The sequence below is a fragment of the Glycine soja genome, chromosome 4 (assembly GCF_004193775.1).
Source record: "Glycine soja cultivar W05 chromosome 4, ASM419377v2, whole genome shotgun sequence".
NCBI lineage: Eukaryota > Viridiplantae > Streptophyta > Magnoliopsida > Fabales > Fabaceae > Glycine > Glycine soja.
Window position 1 is genome coordinate 12,134,332 of NC_041005.1, and position 18,613 is coordinate 12,152,944.

An 18,613-nucleotide genomic window follows, 5' to 3' on the forward strand; every position below is an offset into this window, starting at 1 on the left:
TAACAAATATGAAAAAGAGAGGTCTTCATTTCCCCTTCTTTCATGTCAATTTAGAGGAAAATTTTTCTTGTGGGTCTAAGAAAAAACTTCCGCCTTTCCTATTTCTTGTTATAAACAGTAAAAATTTAATATATCTATCCTATTTTCTTCTTATTCCCTCCTAAACAAACAAGGGTAAAACAAATCAAAACCATAACATTGATTGTCAAAGCACCAGACGAATTTCACGGCAGACTATCAAGATGTGTATCTACAAAACACATGAAAGTTACATGTTCACAAAGTTTGGGTGGCAGTTGCTTATTATGAATAAATATTTTTAAATGACAAGAAATTTGTAGTGACCATATATAGAATTTGATTCATAATTATGTGATAGTTAGAATAAATATTCCAATAATTTCTTAGAAGAGAACAATATTAAAGAAATAAAATGAATTAAACTTCTCTTGTAAGTTAAAACCAACTCTACAAAAAAAAAAGTGAAAAAAATCAACTTATACACCTGAACTTATTCATAAATTAAATGAAAACTTAAAAAAAAAATGCAGAAGTTAATTCTAATTTATGCAAGAATGTCAATTGAAAGCCATTCTGGTAAATAATGGCCAAATACATAAGCAAATGTGTTACAATGGGATACACAATTCTCCTCTAATGACCCTAGTAGTGACGCAGAGGCATTAAAAAGAGAGAGGAGACCATGAGACAACATAAAATTCAGCTTACATAATACATAATTCCTAACAGGAGACAATTTATGAAAATGAAAAAAAAATAAAAATAAAAAGCAGCATTTCATTTTTGTATAAAGCTAGTGACTAAACATACCACTACATAATGTCTCCTGAGAGTTCTGAGTGATCACAGATCAAAAGTGTTTCTGATAATCCTGCGATGGAGGTTGCTCCCATGGCCGCAAAAAGCCTACACAAAGAGCAATCAGTTTAGATACATAGGAAATGTGAAATCTGCACACAAATATTTTATAGTTGTTTTATAAATTCTAGTACAAGTTAATAATAATTACATCACATAAAAAAAAGCCTACACAGAGCAATTTGTTTAGATACATAAGAAATGTGAAATCTGCACACAAATATTTTATCATTGTTTTATAAATTCTACAAGTTAATAATTACATCTCATAAAGGCTGCAATAATCAATTATGGATTCTTATCATGCTTTAAGTAACAATCCGTGATTCATATAGCACATGTCTACGCAAGCTATGTTTTAACTTTTATGCACCCATACTATGCCCCACCTCCCTCACAAAGAACATGCAGCAGAGATGTTTATATGATCCGTTTGCTAAACTCTGTCTAAACATCCTTCCCAATATAGCTGGTCGAAGTTATAGGATAAGGCTTAGATAGGGAAAGGTAAAAAACAGAATCCTTAGTAAACTAAAGCTTTGTTACAGTATATACATGAAAAAAAGTAATCCTTAAAAAAAATGCAGTCTTCATTAACCATGCATCCCCCTCCCCCCTCCCCATCCTTTTCCTCCTTTTGTTTTTCTCCTTTTTGAGACCAAAACAAAGTGCCAACAGCTAAACAGGCAAAGCTTCAATGCATGGTCATTCATTGCTTTGCCACACAAACGACTCAGTTAAAAATATATATAAATCTTTAGGGAAACAAAGATTTTATAGATAGATTACCATTTCAATATTTCCCTCAAGTTGGGAGCATATAAATCATATGCACTAAAAAAGTAGATAATCCAAGGATCTCTAAAATACTGGTAAGATGTCTTGATAGTTATTTAGGTACAAAAGTAAACAATTCACCGTGCAAGATCTCTTTCATGATAAGGACAACTGCCTCTATTTGTTTGGCTTTTACTCAGAAAATAGTTTGGATTGGAAAGCATGCAAGGCTACTTGATTGTCAGTTTGTCACATATCAAGAGTTTTAGACGAAAGAGTTCACATGTTGCCAATGCCATTGCTCAATAGTCAATATTCTACTTCTGCAGTTGACAAGGCAATGATACCCTGATTCATACTTTTCCAAGATACAAGATTGCCTCCAAAGTACCCTAATGTTAAATATCTATTTGAAGGAAATCTGGTAATAACCGCTTATGTAAAACCAATCACTTAGGTATGTCCTTATACTGTCTTATAGAAATCCTTCTCTAGATGGTTTTAATGTGAATCACATCATCCCAATGCTGTCACATGGAGCCTGTTGAAAAAAACTGACCATGCTCACCACAAAGGAGATATCTGGTCACAAGATAGTGAGCTGGTTCAAATGCCAAACAAGTCTCCCATGCCACCTAGATTCTAGCAATGGCTCCCCCTTTTTAGATAGAAACATGACATTTGAATCCACAAGTGTGCAAATAGGTCAGCAGTATATCATTTCAGTATGCTCCAGTACATCTAGTCCATATTTTCTACACGAGATTGCAACACCAGTAATACTGAAAAACTTCTATACCCAGAATCATGAAAAAAGAAATGTGCTTAGTTGGCAGATATTTTTCCTTATCCCAATCTTGCAATGACATTATAACGACATCACCCACATCGACAACCAAATGTATACTCTTGGAACTGTGAGGAATGACAAAAGAAAATAGAGGGATCTTCCTCATTATAAATTGTCTCAAACTGCCGAATAACTATGTTAAATCTCCCAAACCATGACTGCATAGGCTGTATCAAAATAAAAAGACCAATATGAAGGCAGCACACTAATCCAAACTCCTTGTGGTGTTTTCTCCATATAAACCTCTCTAGCAAGCTCACCATGAAGAAAGACATTTATAACATCAAGTTGTTAATGCGGACAATGGCCCATGGCAGCAATAAAAAGAAAGACATGGACAGACGCAATTTTACTCATAGGTCAGAAGGTATCACCATAATCCAACCCATACATCTTTGTCTAGCAATTAACCACCAACTTTAACTGTGTATGCACAGAAACAACCAAATGTATCTTTGGCAAAAGATAAAAGAAAAAGCAACCAAGTGCCACTAGAATGCAAGGCAATCATTTCATACAATCCACCATTGCCTTTGCAACCCACAATGGTATAAAGCCTTTTCTGTAAACTTTGGAATAAGTGAAGATAGAAACAGTGACTCAAAATCATGCATGCAATGCAGACTGGGAGTGGAGCAAATAACTTTCAAAAGGAAACAGAAAGACTGGTTGCTATAGATGGGACCATGCAAGGTAAGGGAATTGCAGAAAGAGAGTCAACAGGTGCTTCAAGAGGTCTGGCAAAAGGATTAGGATGCGAGCAACAACAATAAACCAGAACTCTGCAGAAGAACCAGTCAAGGGAACATGAAGAACCTCATACACAAGGGAATGATCAGTGGAACTCTCAAAGGAGGTAACGTTTGCTATGATAAGCTAACAATAGAACTCTCAAAGGCGTAATCTGGTTTAGTAAAACCAAAGGAGGTAAGAAATTAAGTAACATACAATGAGAACTGCATCACCACAAAATCTCAAAAGGACATTATTGTGAAGGGCCTATGTTCTTTTAAATAACAGTCTTTTATGCTTTACAATGACATTTGGCTGAGGGTTGTGATTGCATGAAGATTGATGAAGTATGCCCTATGAGGACATAAAGTAGTAAACAAAGCAGAAAATTATCCCTGTGCCATATTAAAAAATAGAAGATATACAGAGGTACAAAACTGATTGAGAGTACAAAAGGATTCAAATATAGAAAGCATATTAGATATTTTGATTATGATTATGATAACCTTGTCTATAATCATTTATAAACACAAAATACTATAAACCCAATATTGGGAAAAACCCAACCAAGTCCCACATTGACTAGAGATAGCACCAAGGAAGAGCTTATAAAGCTTAGGCACCCCCTCACCTTACAAACCGTAGGGATCAGTTAGACCTAAAAGCTAAGATGGTATTAGAGTCTATTCTAGATTCATTATTGGACCACCTACCATACTATCCATGCACCAAGCCTAATAGTGTTGGGTGAGAGGGGGTGTATTGGAAAAAAACTCAAGTCCTACATTACAAAAGATAGTGCCTATTCAGATCTTATAAAGTTTTTTTTTTTGCTTTCACAAGGAATATTCCCCACTGGCGTAGGGCCTAATCTCCTCCAGGGTACAAAGGCAAAAGAGTAGACCCCTCCCAACCAGGTTCGCTCCATTCAAAAGAGCTGGGAATCAAACCCCCAACCTCTTGCTTAAGGAGCAAGATCCCTTATCACTCATACCAACCAGAGCTGGAAACATTATAGTATATCACTCCATGGTTCAACTCCTTGGCATAAAATTAAATTGTATTTTAGTAATGTATATCTTGTATTAATCTTTGCTCAATTGCCCTTACCAATAACTTCATAGTATGATTCATGGGCTTTATCCCCTTGTACAGAATTTTCCTAGACCTCGTAATCTTGTTAAACAGTTTTGTAAGCCAACTAATACTTTTCTCACCTAGACCTTTCTTAACACATTTCACTTCTTCAAAGTATCATGACTTTATTTCCCTACCTTTAGCAAGCTTGCAAATGGTTCTTTCTCCATCTTTAGTGCCCATGAAAAGTTGCAGCTTTGGCCTCATTCACCGCCTTCTTGGCATCTTTCTTAGCAACCACATATTTTTCCCATTTTCAATATTCTTACACAAATCCACGCTTTATAACATTCTCTTTTAACCTTAACTTAATTTTGCACACTAGCATTTCTCCAACAAGATTATTTAACCTTAGGTCCCCAATCTCTTAATTCATCAACAATCTATTTTGCTACCTTCTTAATCCCTTCAGCCATTTGTCCAATATATTTGCACTTCCCAGGCCCTTCCTCAAGAACTGTTCATCTTGGCTTTTCCTTACTCTCTTCTCAACTCTTATATTCATGACCTGACCTGACTCTGTGTTGGGTAGTCATTAGTCAAGCTCTCCCCATGTATGACTTTGAAATCCATGCAAAGTTTTCTGTCTGATTTCCTCATAAATAAGAAATCAATTTGTGAGCATACCACCCCCCCTTTAGTGGGTGATAAGATGCCCCTCCCTCTTCCTAAAACAGGTGTTGTCTACTATAAATCATAATCAACAGAAAAATCTAGGATAGATTTACCCTAAGCATTTGCTTCTCCATGATGGGGGAAAAAAAAGAAGTACTCCTGTCCTGCTAGAAAAGGAGGCAGCAGAAGTCGTCATTTTGATTGTATTATGCAGCTTCAGTCAAAAGTAAAGATGAAGTAGCAATTTATAGGCAGGATACAAAGTCTAAACCATGCAGCAAAAAGTGTAGGTGAGGTGAACAGAAGCTACAGAACCAAATCAACTGCAAAAACAAGTGCAAATGGTGAATCTGAGAGCTACAATACAACAATGCGGTAGCTTTATTGACTGGACCAAAAAAGAAGTATCTGAACAAATTGTGACAAAAGATTGTGTCTCACAACAATGTCAAGTGACAGGGCTAACATGTGGTAGAAGTACATGAAAAAGGTAGATCACAGATGGCAGCAAGGTTGGGTAGGCTGATTGATCAGGGAAAGACAATCTGAATGGTGGAATCAATCAAACATCAAAGGATAAAAGGACCAAAAATGTGTGAGCTATAGGGCACAACTAAATATGTGTGATTGGAGAACACAACCAAACAGGACCACTGGATGGAGAACAGAAGAAGAAAGGGTTAATCACCCCACTCCCATCTCCTAATAAATTGTAGAAAGATAGAAGGATCTTAGAGAGAGCCCATATACAGAAGTGTCTAGCAGTATATGTGTGTCTTGGTGTTATTAATAAATAGGGAAAAGGCTATGTACATTCTATAGTTCAAGAGAATAGGCTGAACAGCTATGCCTGTATTATATAGAACAAATTAATAGATAGCTAGTATCTCAACCACCTCAAAATTCAACTAAAGTATTAGTGCAGTAACCTACCCAAGCACTCATAACTGAAGCATCAAATATCGACTTACACGAATCACAGGTACATTTAACAAATAAGAAAACAAACCATTAATAAAAATCTGGCATACTTAGTTCTCCAAGTGACATATATATGGAATCATCCTCAGCAAGTGTCCCCTGAAACGAAAAGAATGAAATTATGTGAAAATCATCAATTAAGATTATTAAAAAATATCTTATCAGGATAAAGAATCATTTCAATGTAGATTATAAAGGCATGCAGCAACAATCAAATCAGCAAAGGTTATATTAAAAAGGACATGTATCAAAATCTATCTCAATTCGAAGGTAGCATTGTACCGTTCCACCATGAAGGCTCATTTCATTGTGCACAGAGTTTATGTCACCAGGTACTGAAGTACAGTTAGGGAAATCTGGCCCAAGCAACTCTGATATCATAAGCCCATATCCATCCTGAACATCATGCATGTCAGCAGCATTTTGAGCATGGTTGGAAAAACCTTCAAGGCCAGGAAACATAGTCTCTGTCCTGTGATTTCAAAGACAATATATTACGAAGAGAGTAGCAAGTAAACAAAGGATGTTTAAAACTATATGCTCCAGCTGACATTTTCACTAAGTAATTGAAAGGAGGGATAAAAAATAGATAAATTAGATCCTAACAAACACTAAATTTGAGAGATTGGATAAAAGAACACTTAACAAAGCTAACATAAAATATCCAGGGGGAAGGAAGTAGGAAAAACATACTTTCTATCCATACTGTTGATTGACTTCTCTTCTTGAATGGAATCATCATTTTCTAAATCAATTACTTCAATCTCTTTGCCATTTGTTGCATGAGTATTGAATTTCCCTGATACACTAGCATGACTCATGGTCAGATCTATGTCAATTGGCACAGCTTTCTTTGTTTCAGAAACTGCAGGGGGGTACAGCAGAACTGGATGATCAACATGATTTTCATGCACTTCAGACGCTTCAATGAGATTCAGATCACAAGTTCTAAACGAACTCGGCAAAGAAGGCTTCTCCTCTGAACATTGAAGAAAGGGTCTATCTCCTTCTGTGAACTGAGAACCACTACTCATCAGTCTCCCCTGATCAGAAGCTATAGTCACTTTGTCAATATGTGAAATTTCATCTTCTCCTGAGCTCTCTTTCACTTCAATTGGGTTACTATGCAGAAAGTACCCCCCACCCCCAGTCTTAGGAACAAGGGAAGGCACCCATTCTCTCAGCTTCTTGTTGTCCTCCCTCACATCATCATCATTTTCGGCAACACGTTTTTCACCGTGTTCCTCAGCCAAGGAACTGCAACCTCCATACCCCGGTAGTGTAGCACCAGACTCTTGGTTGGTATCCTGCATAAAACCTCTATCCTGACCAGATTGGCATCCTAAAGATAGAACTTCCTCGGCTTTACACACAGCATCTAATTCTTTCACATCCTCAGTAGCATGAACAGGTTCTACCTCGGCAACATCTACGTCAACATATACTATATCATAACTTTTCTCACCTAGCAAATCACCCGATGAGGAGCCTTTAACAGACTCATTTTCAGGCACCACTTCCTCAGCTCCTTGAAGATCCCCAACATCTTGTGCAGTCCCACTCCTATCTCCATTATTCCCAGCCTTCAAATTCTTGCGCGTAACCGAAGAGCGCGTCCTGGTGGGCACCTTAACAGACTTGCACAAAGAAACCAAATCAGCAACAACCCCGCCAGAGCTACTATTCTCCTGATCACTCCACTGATCAGACACATTCCTCAATCTCTCACTATCATCATCGCCACCACTCCCATCCTTCACCTCCTTAACCCCAACGCTCACACTCTCCAAATCATTTCCAACACCAACCTCCATATCCACATCACTCACATCTTTCCCTATACCACTCTGCTTCACCCCCATCAATTCAGCATTCACCCTCTCCTTATCCCCATCCTTATCATTCAAATCACCACCATCCTCACTCCTCGGCGCAAATTCATTCAAATTCGAATTTGATTTCATGGAAGCATCATCAACACTATTCTGATGCTGCTGCTGCTGGTACTGGTGCTGATCCTCCTCATCCTGGTGTCTAACACTAAATCCACCACTCTCATAATCATCATCCTCACCATCCCTAACATCCACGGCACCTCCGCGAAACCTATCAGACCAAGAACCGTTCCTCCTATACTCTCTCCCCCAATCCATCCCATTGCTCCTGCTGAAACTCCCCCTCCTCCTCCCCCCCTTCTGCCCGAACTCATCAAACCCACCCAATTTCCTCCTCCCGTCAGCACTCCCGAGCCGCGCCAGCGCCGACTGCCGCCCGCCCTCTGCCGGAGTCTTGTGGTTCTGCCACTTGGGCGGCGGCAGCGCGTTGGGCGGCAGCTGCCCCTGGGAGACCAAATACTCTGCCGCGAGTCGCCCTGCCTCGACGAAAATGTCGCTGCCACAGGCACCTCCGCCTCTCCGGCCTCTTCCCAGCCCCCCGTCACGCTGCTGGCGGTACTCCGACGCGTAAAACCCTCGCGGACTCCGTTGTCTCGCCTGCATAGTGGCTTTCACTCCCTATTTCTGTGATCAAATCAACCTAATTAATTCAAATGATGCAGCTCAAAATCTCTAATCCATGGAAGAAACTAAGATTGGACAGAAAGGGATCGAGTGAGTTAGGTTTGAGGGTTTTGGTGAGGAAGTGGTTGGTTAGAACTTAGAAGCAACACAGTAGAGGGAGAGTATTTAATCTAACGGTACTATGCTATGCTACGAACACGTATATTGATTCGTTAGGATTTGGATTTGGATTTGCTGCACGACACATGAATTGAACAAATTGAATTGAATCAACGTTTCATGGGCTCATGGTGGTGTTCAGTTCATTCCCCCAAAATGCTCTTTTTCTTTTCTTTGGGATACGCAACTTTAAAAAAATGTTTGAAAAAAAAAAAAAACTAAAATTGGAGAGTGAATGACACACTCCTTTCTTATTATACTCATATAACCATTTTTATATGAAAATAATTTAAAATTCAAATTTTATTTTTTTTAATTTATTATATTTTTATAATTTTATAGATTATTTTTTTAAAATATAATATATAAGATTAAATTATACTTTCATATCAATTGGAATATATACTTATATAAGTTTTATTTTTGTTTTATATATTATATTTTTATAATCTTATATATTTTTATTATATTATTCAAAACTTATTTTATACAATAAAGATATAATATAAATTTTATCTTTAATCTATATTTTTTATATAAATTATAATTTCATAAAATGAGAGTATTTTATTATCTTTTAAAATATTTATATATGTGATTTAATGACAATATTTTTTTGTTTATATTAAGATATTTTTATTATTTATTATAATAGTATTTTTTATTTATATTTAAATTTATTTAATTAAGTATGTGAATTTTTTAAAGAATTAAATTATATAATAAAGAAATGTAATTAAATAAAATGTAATTAAATAAAATGATAAAACTTATATTAATATTATATTTTATACTATATATTCAAATGAATAGTGATAAAGGATGTGTTTTTTACTTTAGGGGTCATAGTTTTAATCCTTCCTTGATGCAAAATAAGGGAATTAATTTAGTGAAATAGGTAAAATATGATAAATTAAAAAATAAAGGGATCAATTTATTGAAATAAGTAAAATAGGAGACACATCTACAATTAAGCTTAAATTAAAAATCCTATAATGTAAACAAATGAATCATTCTTACAAAATGATGTTTTGAATAATTTTCCTTGATGATACAACTTGTGTTATTTTCATCTTTTAATCAAATTTGACTTGGCTTTTTTTATAAAAAAAATCCTTGATGACTTTGTGAAACTTATTAGATTATTAAATGACACTTATTTACTATTATCAATTCTACCGATAACTTTTGTATAATTTTTTTAACAATAACTTTTGAATTGAACAACATTTATCTTATAAGCAAATATATTTAAAAATCCGTCCCTCTAATATATGTGTTTGTTTTCTAACTAAGAGAGATAATAAACAAAATTACAACATAAATTACAAAAATAATACAAATTAAAAGTTAAATTTTGAAATTGTGTTTAGAGTAAATTATCCTGACTACTATTCAAGTTTTGAGAAATTATACAAATTCCTCCTTATTTTTCTACTCCTACACTAAACTTTTAATTATTTGAAATATATATATATATATATATATATATATATATATATATATATATATTAGCATCCTCTTATACATTACACTAAATCTCTTAATTATTTAAAAAATATTATAGAATTTTTTACCTCAATAATATAAATAAATATATATTTACTCAAATTATACAAGTCAACTATTATTTACATACATAATATAATTTATTGTTCATAGGTGAAAAATCGATTTCCCCCAAACTAATCTCTCACCTCTCTTTTTTTTTTTTTTTCATTTTGACGAAATTGGTTTCCTAGGAACCAATTTCTTAATGTATTATTTTTTTTCTCGAATCCACCTTACTACATACCAATGTCATAAGGCCCTAAAAAAAACAGTCGAGAATGTGTTTTTTTGCTTTTTTTTATTTTTTTTACTTATTTCAATTTTGTTTTTTTTAGTATTTTAAAAATATTTCTAATTTTTTGTTACCCTTTGTTTTTTTTTTAAAAAATCATGTGTTTGTTTTTGTTTTTTAAAATTGTTTTTTTTTATTTTTGTTAACTTTTTTAAAAAAAAATTAGTGTTTTTTTTGTTTTAATTTGTTTAAATTTTTTTAGTTTGCTAATTTATATATATTAATTTAAAAGAATATAATTTATCTACACTTATGTAAAAAACCTACTATCTATTTAATAATGGAATAGGCTGTCAAAATGTTTGAATTGCCCCTACTTTCAATGCCAACACGTGGCTTCTCCTGTCTTGTTCTCTTGCTTGATATCCTTCTTTGGTTTTCTTTATTCCCGTGCTCCTTGCCTACAACGCTGACACATGGTTTGCTCTTCTCCCCGACTTGTTTTGTGTGTTTTGTTCGTGGGTTGTGAAAAAAAAATTGTTTTGCTCTTGCTCTCTGCTCTCAATCTCTGAATATCTACTTTCTACGTCCATATTTTCATTGTCCTTTCCATTTGCCTGGGTAAAAATGACAAAGCCTAAGCGTTGGGTTGTTAACCTTGGCTTTAAAGTCTATGTATTGTTGTTCTTTGCACGAAACGACAATGAAGGTGCATTGATGTTTATTTTGTTTTTTTGCTTTCGTTCTTTTCATTTGTTCCTGTTTGATGTTTTGTGTTAGGGTTTGATTTCATAATTGCAGTGTGTTAGGGTTGCTGATGTTTGTTTTTATTTTGTTCCAACAAGGAAGTTGAAACCAACAATGACGGTGCTTTCGGGTTTATTTTGATTTTTCCTTTCGTTCTTTTCATTTATTATTGTTTGATGTTAGATTTTGGGGTTTGATTTCACCGATGTTGTGCGTTATGGTTGGTGACATTGTTTTTTTTTTTGGATGAGGAAATTGAAACCGACAATAAAGGTTCATTCAAGTTTATTTGTTTTTTTTCTTCATTTTTTTCATTAGTGCCTGTTTGATGTTATGTGTTGGGTTTGGTTTTGCCGATTTTGTGTGTTAGGGTTGCTGACGTTGGCTTTAATTTTGTTCTTTGATGTTGGGTGTTGGGCTTCGATTTCGCTAGTGGGGTGGGTTAAGGTTTCTAATGTTGGTTTTTCGTTTGTTCCTGTTTGATGTTAATTGTTGGGCATTAGTTTTTGCGGTTTTTTCATTGGTTGGTGCAAGTTACTTTTACGTTGTTCTCTGATTGTTTGTGATGTAGCTAGAAATTCATTTATGGGTTTTGAGGTTGGGTATTAGGCTTTCATTTTTTAGGACTTTCGTCTCTGGATTCCGAAGTTGGTAGATACATGTTTAGTGTTTAGGTTTCAGTTCTTATTTTTAGGGTCTGATGGTGTCTACTGATTCAGGTTAGTTTTTTTATCTTTTGATTCTCTATATTGAGGTGTAATTTTTGTGGATTTGGTTTGTCAATTCAGAGACTGGGTTTTTTGTTTGCTTTCTGGGATTTTAGGTTGGCTTTTGTTGTTTTTTAATGTTTAGAGTCACATGATTGTTAAACTAATTTATTGGTTTTTCATGGTCTATGTGACATGTTGAATGAAGAAGGTATGTTAGTCTTGTTGTGTGTGAAGTTACATGTTGAATGAAGAAGGTATGTTATTGTTGTTGTGTTTCAAGTGGCATTTTGTGATCATATTGTTCATTAAAGTTTTGTTGTAGGGGATGTCTCAAAGTTTTGATATGATTGGAGCTATTGATGATAACAAAGAAACATTCAAGCTTGTAGTTCGAATTGTGGATCGGGTTTGTCCAAGCCCGTGAAAAGTCTAAGCACCTTGAAATGGTGTTGATGGATGGAAGGGTATGTTGTGATTTAGCCTTTGTTTCGTTTCCTAATGTCACAAAGTTTATGCTCTGTTTTGTTGTTGTTCTAGAGGGATACAGTCCATGCCATTTTTAAGAAAGATGATATGGAAAGTTGGGAAGTTGAACTTAAGGAAGGGAAAGCGTATTATATGTACAACTTTAGGGTTGTTCCGAATCATGGCCTGTACAAAGTTTGAGCACATCCATTCAAGCTTTATTTCACTGGTGGTACAACTCTGAGGCAAGTCGATCTTGCTGAAATTCCTCTTCAATCATACGAGTTTATGAGTTTTGAATACATCACTCATGGCAATTATGATCCTATTATGTTGATTGGTGAGTTGGTTTTGCTCCTTTTCAAGTTAGTTTTTTGTTCTTAAATTTTCCATGTTTGGTTGTGTACTAATACATGCTTTGCTGTAGATGTAATTGGGGTTGTAGAGGAGGTCAAATTTCAGCTTCCTAATGGGAATCCTACAAGATTAGTTTTAAACCTTAAAGATCTGAGGTAGTATGTCTGCTTCAATTTTTGTTGTCTAGCTAATTCTCTGTCTTTGACATTTATTTTTCGTGGATTTTTGTCATGTAATTAATTATGTGGGATTCATGTTTGGTTTTTATCATTTTCTTTTAGTGGCCAAATTGTTGGATGCACTTTGTGGAGTGACCAGGCCACCAAATCCATGTTTTGGTTGAAGGAAAATCCAAATTTAAGTCCCATTGTTATTATATGAACTCAGGCTAGGGTTAAAATGCCACAATGTATGCTTTCATGGTGGTTTTTTCGTTTGTTCATGTTTGATGTTGAGTGTTGGTCATTTTTTTGTGTTTTGTTTGTTGGATGCTCCAATTTGGTTTTTGGAATTTGTTTTCCTTTTATTTGTTTTGAACTGCTTGCTTTTTCCCCACCTTTGTAATCTTTGGTATATTACAGGTGTTCGTGGATTAACCATCTCTAACTCACTATATGGATCAAAGTTGCTCATCAATTATGAAGTTCCTAATTTTGCCATCTATAGAGAGAGGTATAGTCTTATTTGGGATTAAATCTTATTTCACGTTTGAGTTGTTTTATTAATTTGTGTGTAGGTTGAGTTCTGTATGTTTGGGAGAACCATCAAATGTCAGTCAGTCCCTCAGTATAGGGCAATATTCTCAGGATTCTGACTTTTCGGAGCTTGATCGCTTTTTGTACAAGTCCAAGGTCCTTAGTATTTCAAACATTCGTGATGCTGCTGGTGTATGTTACTGTTTGATACAAACTTAAACTCATTATGTACCATGTTATTTTGCTTCCTTGTATATTATTCTGTTGATGAGTTTGTTTTCTTAGTTTTTACTATTTTAAAAATGTTGCATTTTGTTTCAATGTTCATCAGGGCACTAATTTCAATACTATTGGGAATAGCTCCAAGTTGATCATGAAGATGTAGCTTACACATGTTCATGTGGAAAATTTAATGAAAAATCTATTATGAGGTGTGTTTTATAAAAAAAGTGCATTTTTTTGTCTATCCCTATTACCACGTTATTGAATTTATGTACAATTTCAGGTATAGGGTGGAGATCATGGTTTACCACGGAAAAGGATCAACCACTTTTTTTTTTTGGGATCATGATTGAACTAGAGTCATTAGAATGTCTGCTGCAGATCTGAGAAACGTTATGATTCAAGCAAGTTTTGAAATAGAAATTATATGTTTTTCTTTTATTTAATTTCACAATTTTTTATTAACTTTCATTGTGACCATCTTTTTCAAACGGGAGAAGGTGGACCTAAACACTTTCCTCACCCTCTTGATAAAATACTTGGTCTAACTGTTGCGTTAAGGTGCAAGTACTAGCGCAAATTCAATTCCTCTTCTGTGATGAAGATGTCAAATGATGCTGATATTATTAAAACTATTACAGAGCAAATATATGATGAAGAGGTCTTTTACATTTCAATACTTCTTAAATTTTTTTATTTTTGTTTTCTTTGTGTATTGACTTTTAAATACACAATCATGTTAGTATGTTCATTCTTTGTGTATTGGCTTCTTAAATTTAGTATGTTCATTCTCTAATGTTGTTGAGTCACTGTCCTTATTTCTCTGCAGGGTGTAGCTGATATTATCGAGCCATCATGTTATAAAACTTAGGCAAGTCAGCTAGAGTTATCCCAAATTGAAGATGTCAGACAGTTTGGTCAAGTGAGCAAAAATGTTGTTGTTTTCTTATTATATGGATATCAATAGGTTGGGAGTGTGATACTCATTTTTTTTGAATTACCACAACAATCCTTATCAAGTACAGCTGATCATGATCCATATCAAGATGCAATAGTTACCCCCACAAAGAGATTATCTTCTGAGTTATCACCTGGTGACCCATCATCTGAAGAAGTTCCATCTGCACAGTTGTCTACCACAAAATTACAAAACACATTAAAATTGAATGAAGAAAAGGATAGGCAAATTATGTGTTTTGTTTCATTTAAATTATTATGTAATCCTCAGTGATGTTTTTTTTAACAAACTATTCAACAAATGTTATTTTGTTATTGGAGTCATTATTCTTTCTGGAATGTTTATTAAATTTGCAGACTTTACCTACATATATGGAGTTTAATTCACTAGCAGACAACAGAATAAATAAAATTCAATAATTTATTTTAAACAAAGTAATTCTCCTTACAAATGAAGAACCGAACAAAAAGCTATATCCAATTAAGAAGTTTGGTGGTCATGTTATTTTAATCTAACTAATCTAACTGACTCTCATTTTCTTACAATGGTAATTATAATTTTTTATTAACCAACAATTAATATCGTTGATGATGCATGAGCTTTAAAAAATCATCTTCTCAAATAATCACACTTCATATATCATATACACCATGTAAATTGTTAGGAAAAGTAATCATGACTGATCAATCAAAGGCTATTAACGTAGTTGTCCAACAAGTGCACAAGGACCAATTAGTCTAAAAAGTTATGTGATTGAAACTGTTGATTTAACATCAATTGTACTACATGCCTATAACTTAATTTTTACATTGCACTAGCATGCAATATGATTTCAAACAGATAATACTGGAAAATGAAAACAGAGCAAAGAAGGATGTTGCATTTCAAGCAAGGATCAGGAGAAAACTTTTGTTGAAAGAAAAAAAATATGTTGAAAGTAAGAACTTGCAATGTTCACAATCCTCTTCCCGAATTAGACCACATATCAGTTCCAGCAACATAGAAGATGAACATTCTTTAGACAACATAATAATAGAGGGTACAGTCAGAAACAAAAATATGTTGTAGCTAAAGCAAGGATGAAATGAAGATGTAAGATGAAAAAAACAAAAAAAAAAAAACATGCTAAGGGAAAATGCTTACATCTTCAACAATCCTCAATTGATATTATTTAGCCAAACAATACTCCTATAACGCATATGAAATCCAACATTCACTTCCAGCAGGGAGCTCCCTCAGAGACAGTACACCTACAACCTCTTGACCTAAACAAGAGGTTTGATCTTGCTGATCAATTTAATTTTTCTGATAAAGTTTAGGGCTTAACATCTCAAGTTGCAGACCATATTGATTCTACTATTAAGCAACAATTTAATGCAGGTAACCGGAATAATGTTGCGTATGTGAACATGTTGTCTTAATGCTTCACCTGACTTTTGTTTTATCATATATTAGGATTTAATTTTGTTTCAGCTTCAAGCTTTGATGAAGATGAACCATCTAACAATGAAGAAGGTTGTATTCACCATTTGTTGTTTAGCTACTAATATTTTAAGTCCTATTTTTAAATCTTCTCTTTGTGCAATTTTTTATAGCTAATGGGAAGTACATTTTAACAACCAATTTGATAGGATATTGTGACATAGGCAAGCCACTAATCCAATGTACATACTGCAGTGCAAACATGTGGTATCCGGAAAGGATTCATAGGCATAGAGACATTGTAAACCCAAAATTCCAACTATGTTATGGCAATGGAAAGGTTTAACAACCATTGTTGAAACCACCCCTTTTGAATGCCTATAAAGACAAATTTACTTTCACACCTATACTAAATCACCCCTAACATATACTAACATGACTTCCTCACAAGTTATATTTATCAAATAATAGTAATAATTACCCCTGCATGAGAATGATGCACGCTTGAGATTTGAGTACCAAGTCATTCAATTGCCATTGGATGCATAGTATATTTGCAACACATGCACATAGATACACAACTAAATACTAACTTTTTTCCTTTTCCTATATTATGTTTGCTACCATTAATGTTCAATATACACTTTCCACAATTCACACCAACAAATTATATTCATTAACACAACATTCAATCATCATCTTGAATAGAACTATGTTATCCTCTCTATTTCTATAGGTGGGAGGGACTATTTTGTTTTATTTGTAGTTTTTGGAAAATTCAATATTATTGTTCCTCTTTAATTTGTTCCGATATTTTGTCATTTTTCATCTTCATCCTCCATGAACATTAACTTTTTTCTCTACTCTTTAATTCTTCTTCCACTTTCGGATTATCAGTTTTCTTCTTATATCTATTTTATTTTTTTCCTCCTTATTCGTGGAAACCGAAATGGTTAATAAATGTACTAACAAAAAATAAACAAAAACAACCACAAGAAAAATGTTTAGCGTCAGAATTCATCTTTTGTTATTTTTCTTATACATAGCTATTTTTTCTTTTGTTCCTGTAACTTTGGTGCACCCTTTCCTTCATTAAACAAGGCCTGATCATCATGATACAAATAAACTATTTATTACGTGATTCTAAAAACTTCCAACTTGGACAATATTGGTGTTGCTATCGCTTCCTTTTCTTTCTTCTTTCATGTTCCTACAAAACATTCAATTCGCTTTTTTCACCAAAAATATTTTTCTACGCATAAATATGTAGTATATTAGAGATGTGTTATATTTCTATGTAAGACAATAACAATATAATATTAAATCATATTTGTGGAAATTTACATGTTGTTGGCCTCAATTGTTGGGATGGAATGGTTTTCAAAAACAATCTTATATAGTAGGTACATAATCTATAGTTGATTAAAAAATTAAACTATAACTCATCTTCATAAATATACTGCTCAAATACTACTCCTATTTTGCATTATTTTTCTATATGCTCAAATACAACAACAATAACAACTCTTCTCGATGTTGTTCTCAGGTCTTTCACTCTACCACTACAAACTTAACTAAACTGCTCTCGTATTTCATTCCATGAGCAACGCCCAACCAAATCTCCACAACCAATCATATTCCTGACTAATCAAATTCCACAATCGTCAAACACGCATTCCATTACTTTATGTGATTTCCAATGTACACCTATTGATTATTGCCTCTATGTTTCCTATGCTTTCAGTCAGAATACCATTTAATTGTGCAGGTGAAAATGTCTCTCATTTCACCCACTCGTCTGCCTTCAACAATTAATGTTCAATGGTCTCTACTATTACCGAAAACACAAGTAAAATATAAAACATGCACCAAAACTCTTCCCTCTCACAATCCAAACGATGGACGATTCAGCAGGATTTTGCAAGCAATTGCAAAAGCTTCTTTCACCATTGACAATGATCAATCAAAGGTATGTACAAGCTTCCAGTTTTGATGAATTGTTTGTTTTTTCATTTCCAACTGTATTATGCTGGTATAGCGTTTTGTTTCATCCACTTTACTCTAATGTCTTTTGATATCTTTTTCATATCAGTGCTATAGTTTGGTTGATTCATCATTTTACAGATGTTATGGAAGGGAACTGACACAATTATGACACTTGATTGATTTTAACAAAAAGGAAAACTTCATCTTCTTTCAAGTTAACCATTAGGACCAACGATTAATTGTTGGCTGGGAAGAGCTTCATCGCTACTACAACATGACACCAAATCACTCCATTTACTTTCATTATTTAGGTAGATACAAGGAAAACTCAGTCTTCAATATCACAATTTTCAAGCAAGAACAGGTGACAGAAGACATCCCACAACCGATTCAACCACAACAACCTATTCAACTGTAACCGATTTAACCCCCTGCAGAATCATGGGTACATGACAACATACAGTGGGAAGTTACACTCACTGATTATAAATCCAGAGAAAGTCAATTGGTTTGATCTTATCTTATTTCATGTTTTCACCATTGCATTTTCCTTTAAAATTGGTTTACTTATAACAATGTCCCTTTCATTCGGAAACAACATTTTGCAGAGTCTATCGAA

At 34.1% G+C, this 18,613-nt stretch overlaps 1 protein-coding gene and 1 long non-coding RNA gene across 8 annotated transcripts; one reads left to right on the top strand and one right to left on the bottom strand.

Moving 5' to 3' along the window:
• Positions 1-534: 534 nt before the first annotated feature.
• On the bottom strand, positions 535-8,848 carry LOC114409359 (uncharacterized protein At4g26450-like). Of its 2 annotated transcripts, none has more exons than XM_028372786.1 (4): positions 6,665-8,848; positions 6,254-6,443; positions 6,000-6,070; positions 535-927 (listed from the first exon to the last, which is right to left on the bottom strand). In XM_028372786.1, exons 1-3 carry the CDS (start codon positions 8,467-8,469, stop codon positions 6,002-6,004), a joined length of 2,064 nt encoding a protein of 687 aa, XP_028228587.1. In that variant the 5' UTR covers positions 8,470-8,848; the 3' UTR covers positions 535-927; positions 6,000-6,001. The 2 variants fall into 2 exon arrangements, with proteins under 2 accessions (XP_028228587.1, XP_028228586.1); XM_028372785.1 differs by having other exon boundaries at positions 542-927; positions 6,022-6,070.
• A 1,991-nt stretch (positions 8,849-10,839) lies between these two features.
• LOC114409360 lies at positions 10,840-14,928 on the top strand. Of its 6 annotated transcripts, none has more exons than XR_003666051.1 (8): positions 10,840-11,141; positions 12,201-12,353; positions 12,427-12,694; positions 12,782-12,866; positions 13,293-13,598; positions 13,738-13,837; positions 13,912-14,289; positions 14,458-14,928. It is a non-coding gene; the product is annotated as an uncharacterized LOC114409360 (long non-coding RNA). The 6 variants fall into 6 exon arrangements; XR_003666052.1 differs by having other exon boundaries at positions 12,212-12,353; XR_003666054.1 differs by lacking the exon at positions 10,840-11,141 and having other exon boundaries at positions 11,148-12,353; positions 14,458-14,550; positions 14,654-14,928.
• The last annotated feature ends 3,685 nt before the right edge of the window (positions 14,929-18,613 follow it).